This window comes from Populus alba, chromosome 14 (genome assembly GCF_005239225.2).
Source record: "Populus alba chromosome 14, ASM523922v2, whole genome shotgun sequence".
Classification (NCBI taxonomy): domain Eukaryota; kingdom Viridiplantae; phylum Streptophyta; class Magnoliopsida; order Malpighiales; family Salicaceae; genus Populus; species Populus alba.
Genome location: NC_133297.1, coordinates 14,081,268 through 14,089,251, shown reverse-complemented (window position 1 = coordinate 14,089,251; position 7,984 = coordinate 14,081,268). Strand labels below are relative to the sequence as shown.

Below are 7,984 nucleotides of genomic sequence, written 5' to 3'. Positions count from 1 at the left end.
TAATTTTTTTTATTTTAATTGATATATATATATATAGTTCAAAACAGCATATCAATATACTCCAAAACCAAAATGTATTGATCAATTAAAAAAATAAAATGCCAACAGGAATGAAATTGACAACCTTAATTATAACTCCCATTAATTAGTGATAATTTTTCAAAAGAAAAAAAGGAGACAGGCTGGAAAAATATTAAAGCTTTGGGTCAATTTGGAGCACAGTGAATTCCAAAATGACATTGGATTCCAGCTAAAGAAAGAAGAAATCTCTCTTAACCATCAAATGGACTTAAGAAGCCCTTTGTCCCCACTTAACAGCTGGTCACAATTAAGAATCTATTTTCCCTTAAGTCACGCGATTTCCCTTTACATCTCTCTCTTTGCAATGCCTGGGCCCCACCCCTTCTCGATTTCTCTCCAGCTAGCTACTGTCTTTATCACTTAACTCTTTTAAGCTCTTGTTTGGTTCCTCAGAAAGTCTAGGAAAATGTTCTTACAAGCTTGGTTTATCCTGCAACTGCTTCTGACATGAGTTGATTATGGACCGGTCCCTTTAGTTTAATAAAACCGATTAATCAATCCCTGTACTATTATTGCAAATAATTATATAGTCTTTTGACCAATATCCTTCATTTAGTAGTTTTTGTTCGAAAATATATAAAACTCTCCCCTCTCACCCACCTCTCTTTCGTTTTATTTTTTTCCTATTTGTTTGAAAAATAAAAAACAAAATAAAGGAATGTAAGATCAAAAAGGTGTTTGGAAATATAATAATAGGTTTTTTTTTAATAGCTGACCCATTGTCTTTCATTTTTTTTTTTTTTTTTTTGAAAAAAAAAATGAAATAAATTAAAAAAGAAAGTGAGATTGATTAAATACGGTGTTTAATTGTGTAATAACGATTATTTTTAAAATATTTTTTGTTTGAAAATACATTAAAATAATATATTTTTTTATTTTTAAAAAATCATTTTTAATATTAGTACATAAAAACAATCTAAATATATTAAAAATAATAATTTTAAGTGATTTTATTTTTAAATTTTCATGAATTGTAATTCCAAACAGCATGTCTGAATGACTAATTATTTATCAAGTTTAAAAATACAGGAATTAAACAAGTTTTTTTGAAACTACAAGGACCAAGTTATAGATGATTAACTCTTCAAATATTGGATATTAACGGCTCGTTGCTTTGTTAAACTTCAGCAAGTCAGAGGCAATAATCTGCAATCTGTAGAAAATAATAAAATTAAAGCAGAATTAAAAATAAATAAGAAATACAATGGAGTTTAGTGTAAACTCAATGAATATCTGATAACATTTCTCAATGGTAAGGCAATACAAATACACATAAAAGTTGGAGGGAAAATTAAAAAAAAAAAAAAAGATTACAAAAAAACTTCTCTCAACTCTGCAGCACACTTCTTCCTTAAATGTGACTGTAGGCTATATATTGTAGAATAGTTGGATAGCACTGCAATTAGTTCTAGATTTTACAATGTAAGGAGTTCTATATAAGAATTATCCAAAGAATCAGTTTCTTAGATCACTTGAAACAAAAAAAATGGTGTCTTTCTCCATGCTAAAGAGGGATGCGAATTCTGGAACCTGGCTGTACATGCTGAGGCAGGCCTCTCTCTCTCTCCTGGGGGGAGCCTCAGTGGGATCAGAGACTGTTTATTGGTTAATTATAGCTCAATTTTCATGTGAGTTGAGGGCACTGAGCCTGCATCAAACAATTTATGGATTTAAATCTTGAACTATGAAGCTACCAGACTTCAAAACCTATGAATTAACCACACTTTTTTCCTGGAAACCTGCTTACCTTGAAAGCTCTCCTGATGATTCTGACCATATCCCATCTGCACAACACTTTGAAGGTCGTCTTCCCACATGGCTGAGGCCTGAAGAACAAAATTCTAGCTGTGATGAGAATATGCAAGAGGAGGCCATCCAAAATGAATTGGGATTGATGGCATGTTTCCTTTCCAGTTACCTGGAGAGCAGCAGGATCGCCAAAACCATCAAGGGGTGGCAGATGCATGCTCGGGTTTCGCCGCAACGCAGCGTTTAATGGGTTCATGGAGAACTGGGTTTCTGCATTGCTTGGCATGCCATTTTGCAGGGCCAGCCCTTGCTGCGATTGGTAACTATAAGGGAATGCCGGCGAGGAGGCATCTAATGGATAAAGACTATGAGGCATGGATCCACGGGATTGGAAAATCTGCAATATACATTGATTGCAGTGATCATTAGACATGAAAAATTCAGACCAGCTGTTACAGAGACAGAGCAGTAAAATAAGTTGAAAGATCAACTTACATCCTTGGACAACAGAGTTTCCATGTTGAACTCCATTCTCGGATTCACAGATGACAGCTTCATGGACAGAAACTGCAAATGGCAGAATCCAATCAGAAATTAATCAATCCCACATTAAAAAGATTGAGGGACCTCTGCAAATCTGAATATTACCTCAACCTGGCGCTGCAATGACTGTACATAGTTTATAATCTCGTCAAGCATCACTGCTTTCCCAGTAACCTGCAAGTCAACAACATTCAAGCCAAAATTTAGAAAATTTCACTCCTTCTAATCTCTACAATTTCTTTACACAAGTATACTGTTTTGTTGAAGTTTTCTTCTTCTTTTTTTTAAAAAGAAATAAAACAGTCATTTTTAGCATAATATAAACACCTTATTGCATCCGGGAACAAGATCCTGGAGGAACTTCATTCTTTCACTGATTTTCTCTCTTCTAACCTGGCCATTCAAGAACAGCATAAAAAATAAAAGGAGATGTCAATACAAATCTATCACAGCGCCCGTAAATAGATAACAGAACAAAGTTTAATAAATCCGTACTCTTTCAGCAAGACTGTGGCTATCTGTAGCCTGACCCCTTCTGGCTCTGACATGGATATAATCCTTTGGTGGCTCTGGCGGCTTTGAATTATTTTTGTTCTGTTTCTGATTTCCATTTTCTTCTTCCTTTTCCTTTGCTGTATCCTTGTCACTGCCATTAGTTTCATCCGATTTGCTTCTTTTTGCCTTCGAGTCATCATTCTCTGCTGCAACCTGAAATGAAGCTAACTCATTAGTTTTTCAAAGAAAATCTCAACAGACGTTTCCATAGAAAGAAACAGAATTGTGTACATTACCTTGACATCAGAAGCAGATGGAGATGAAGAGGGAGTTTCTTTGGCTTTTCCTCTGGGAATTGATTTTCTTTTCCTGGAATTGGCGTCATTCTGGGATTTCATGCTCAATTTCCCACCTGGGACTTGCTCAGACACTGAAGATTCCTCCCTGGAATCTCCATTCTCTGATGTTGAAGGCCTTGACTGCCTACTGAATTTTTTATCAGAATTCAAACTCCCATCCTGGGGTGAGCTCTTGTTGCTTTCTTGAACATTTGCTTGCGATACAGTGACCTTCATTGAATTGTTACTCGAAACTCTCGAGAGCTTACCAGGTTCTACTCGTGGCATCAACCTATTAATCAATTCGGATTCATTCAATCCGAATTGTTTATTGAGGCCTCCAAGATTGTTGCTAGCAAAGCAAGAATATCGTGCAGCCCTCTCTACAAAATCAGCTGGAAATGGTGCTAAACCTGGATGCTTTACTACGCTGTTCCCAGGAATTGGCAGATTTCCTCTCATTTGCGAATCCATCATCGAAAGATTCAGCTTTGGAGGGGAATTCAAAGGGGTACTATAGCAAGAAGTGTTAGTGCTATTGTTATTATTGTTAACAAAAGATTGTGGAGAAATGTCTCCAGAATTGCAAATGTTTCCTAGTCTTCCAATAAGTTCTCTAATCATAAAACCGTCACCACCAACGCCAGCATTAGGAACGGCGTTGGCGTTTGCATTGGCAACGGATGCAACAGGTGATGAGACAATGGAGCTCAAAGCAGACTCAAAGGGATCGCTCTGATCCAATGAGTTGTCCCAATTGGGATTGAGAAAGCAATTGACAAGTTTCTCTGGACCACAACTCAGCTCATTGGCTTGCATTTCCATTCCAAAACTGCAAGAATTCCAAATGGTTGCTGCTGTGTTCGCTCCCTCGCTCATAAACAACTTATCTTTTTCCATGAGATGAAAGGAAAGAAAGTAACAAGCAATTATCTTGATAACAAGAGAGGTAAAATTGAAGTGAATCTAAGAAAAGTTTAGATGACCCAGATGAAGAATTGGAGTCAAAACTAAGAATCAAGAAAAAAGACTTATAGTGGAGTGGAAATTAATTTGCCCGGCAAAAAAAAAAAAATCTATCTTGAGGGAGGTGCGTTGCTTTGCTTTAGGACATGTAAGGAAGCAAAGGTGAAAGGAGGGTGGAGTTTAAAGGACATGTAATGATGATAAGAAGAGTTCTTGAAGGTCACTCAATTCAGGAATAGAAAAAAGAAACTAAAAGAAGAAGAAGAAGAAAAGACAGCGAGAAAGAGTGTTGTGTGTATGAGCTCAAAAAAAGCAGAGAAAAAGAAAAGGAGGAGGAGAGTGCGGAGGAAAGTGGAGAGGAAGCAAGAAAGATAAAGAAAGAAAATGTCTGTTTGACCTTTTTTTTTTCCATAATTATTTATAACATTATGATTTCAAGGTTAATGTAGCCCTAGTAAAACATAAAACATGATAGGGTTTGCTGTCATAAAACTATAAAAAAGCTACAGTCTAACATGTATTGCTTTGACATCATTATCAGAATGTGCCTCTCCAAGCATTAGCGTATCTATAATCACTGTTCTTATATTACTGCCATAGTAATCTCTGGTTAGAACTCCGTTAAAGACGGGGGAAGTGGGGATGCCGGGCCTTAAACGTCAAACCAGAGAGTGTCTGCCATCTCTTCATTGAATTTTCAATGTTTTTGTCTGAACGAGACTCCACTCAGAAAGAGGTTCTTAGTGGTAAATTAAAAAATATATATATAAAAAACCATTTTCTACTTATTGTTTAGCTGATGGAGGGAGGTTGTAAAAACTAAAAAGCCTCGACGCCAAATTTCTGTGGTGTTTCTTCGTGTACAGAGGAAGGTGGTTGTGGCTTTCTGTTGGCACAGAGCATTTGCAGTGTTTCGCTGTCATATGGTGCTAATCGCCAATGATTAATGCAGAGGGAAAAAGGATGGAAGAGATTTTTCTAATCTATGTTCTATAGTTTGTTGGTTAATTATGATTGATTGCTTTAGGTGATACCTTTATTATTCCTGCTCTCTGTGAGGTTGTTAGGAGTTGTTTGGATCTAATATGAAAAGATGGGAGTCTTCAGATCTAGAATAGTTTTAAATATTGTTCTCTTTTTTAGGGTTTCTTTTTTATGGCATGGATGCGGTGGTTCGATTCCCCCCTCCCCCTCCCCCTCCCCCTCTCTAAAGGGTGCCAAGCACCTCTTTTGTACTAATAATTTAGTTTGATCCTGCTAAAAGTTTTTTCATTTCCCGACCATAAGTATATGTGGATCGATTTTTGTCTATTAATATTAAACTTGCTTATTCGATTAGATTAAGGACACATTACTCTTGTTGAGACTAGTAAATTCATGAGAATTTTACTTTTTATAATTGTGGGTTCATTAATGAACATGTTTTTTCAATCATTAAGCCAATGTTCTCATATTAGTTTATAAATAAAATGTCAGGATTTTAAAACCTGAAAATAGTTAAATATACATAATCCTTTTATACTGAATATAAGTTGTAATGAATAAAATAATGTTGAATATGAACCAACTTATTGTGTGTGTGTATTTCAAAATCCAATATATTCATTAATGAAATTTTTTATGTTTGGAAGATGATTAATCATATGTTCACGTTAATATTTAATTCTTTAGAGCTTAAGGCTTAAGACTCGCAAAATAGTCTATTTTGATGGGGTTTATAGATTTTTAAATGATAAAATCACTATTTTTTTAAGAGAGTGATTGCAATAAATGAGAAAATGAGTTTTAAATTCTAAGAATAAGAGTGTTTATTCTTGTTTTGGTTTGATAAATGCTACGAGATTCAAAAGTATAGATATTTTAGATAATATAAATTATAAACCCTTTACCTAAGTGATTCCAAAGGTATTTATAGTTTCTAAACCTTGTTATTTTACTGAAGTGGAAGAGTGGAGGAGTTATTTTCTTTTTATAGCATTAATAAAGGATGAATACCCCTTATATAACATTAACGAGGGACGAGTATCCTTTTCATAATATTAATAGCGATGAAAATATGATAGACCCTTAGAACATTTTAATACACTTAGTGGCGTAGGAAGATGAATATATTTGACATTAATATTTTATGTTAAAAGTTACAAGAATAAACAAATGAAGCCTTATAGCTCAACATTGGACTTATAATGATTGCCAGGTCCGTATCCACTTGGGCTTAGTATGATGTCAAGCTCACAAGTGGTGGGTTTGGCAATTTTCCAAACTCATCCTCGCATGAGCTGAGCACATTGTTGTATGCAAGGACCCTAAATCTAGAAGCTCATCAAATTTATGTCTTTTTAGGCTCAACGCGTAGCTGAACCCAAGAATGCTGGATTTTGTAGCTCGTTGAACTTATGTTCGCTTGGGCTCAACGCGTAAATGATCTGAAGGACGCTGGGTTTGGAAGCTCATAGAACTCATTTTCGCTTGGACTCAGTGCATAACTGAACCTAAGGATGATGAGTCTAATAGCTCGGTAAACCCGTATGTGCTTGGGTTCAATGCATAATTGAACCAAAGAATGTTGAATCTAATAGCTTGTCAGACTTATACTTACTTGAGCTCTACTTTTAACCACACTCAAGAGCATTAAGCATACTTGAGAGTGTGGTTACGGTTGTTTTTCAAAGTGTTTTTCATGCAGAAATGTATTAAAATGATATTTAAAAAAAAATTATTTTTGAGATCAGCACATCCAAACGATTCAAAACATAAAAAAAATTAAATTTTTTAAAAACACGGGTTGGCTCACTTTTTCAAACACTACCTAAGCATGGATGCGTGCTAGATTGATGTTAAGCGGGTATAGATTCTACTAAATCTAGATATGTTAGGTATGAACATAAGCCCCACTTATCTATCATTGGATTACAACCATGTGTTTAAACTTTTAAAATAAAAAAGTAGACTAAAAATTAAAATTTCAAAATATATTGATGCATCATTTTCGAAGATTTATCTCTGCAGTTTAATAATTTATTATTTGAGCGCGAAATGTGACAAATAATACGTGATTAATTTGTTGACTGTGGACAATAACTTGCTGACGACGTTGTATTATGCCAGCGTCGGGGCAAAGAAAGAAAAAGAAAAAGAAAAAGAAAAGAAAAGGAAGGTCCGTGGTCCGGGATGCAAAGATCACTTCCTTCACTGTTTGTATTCTTTCTTTCCTTTTTTTTCTTCCTTTTGCACTGTGTTTAAGTTCAAGAAGGCGGCTTAAGGAGAAGCCAAGTCCGTTCCTAGCCCACCCACTAAACTCCGTTTTAATGAATCTGAGTTCGAAAAATAGAAAAGGAGAACGGAATTTTTTTTTTATCATTAAATCCAATATAATATTAAATAAATGAGAGAAAATTTAAAATGAAACAAAAAAATATGGTAGCTATTAATCTTATGTATTATATAAACATATATTTGTTTTTGTGCTAACCTGGGTATCTTTGTATTTTTTAAAAGAGTAAGACTAGTTCCATTAAGAATTCGTAGTTGCCTCTTCCAACAAGTATATTTCTTGGGGATCAAACTTGTATTCTCATCTTTGCAGATATATAATGATATCTTAATCGTTAGACCAATATTTTATTGGTATTTATTATATAAATATAAAAATCAAAGAAAGATATCTTTAATTTCTTTTTATGTTGTGACTTCAAATAAATTTTTATGTGAAATGGAAAAAAGAAATAGTAATTTATTTATATAGACTAACTAAATCAACAGAAACAAAAAGATTCAATAGGAAATATCTACAGGTTTTTTGGGGAGTAAAA

At 34.4% G+C, this 7,984-nt stretch overlaps 1 protein-coding gene across 1 annotated transcript; it reads right to left on the bottom strand.

Moving 5' to 3' along the window:
* Positions 1 to 1,291: 1,291 nt before the first annotated feature.
* Positions 1,292 to 4,556, bottom strand: LOC118040671 (transcription factor bHLH78). Its single transcript, XM_035047673.2, has 8 exons — positions 3,165 to 4,556; positions 2,869 to 3,081; positions 2,701 to 2,766; positions 2,479 to 2,547; positions 2,326 to 2,397; positions 2,000 to 2,227; positions 1,829 to 1,907; positions 1,292 to 1,729 (listed from the first exon to the last, which is right to left on the bottom strand). Exons 1-8 carry the CDS (start codon positions 4,104 to 4,106, stop codon positions 1,692 to 1,694), a joined length of 1,707 nt encoding a protein of 568 aa, XP_034903564.1. The 5' UTR covers positions 4,107 to 4,556; the 3' UTR covers positions 1,292 to 1,691.
* Between the last annotated feature and the right edge of the window lie 3,428 nt (positions 4,557 to 7,984).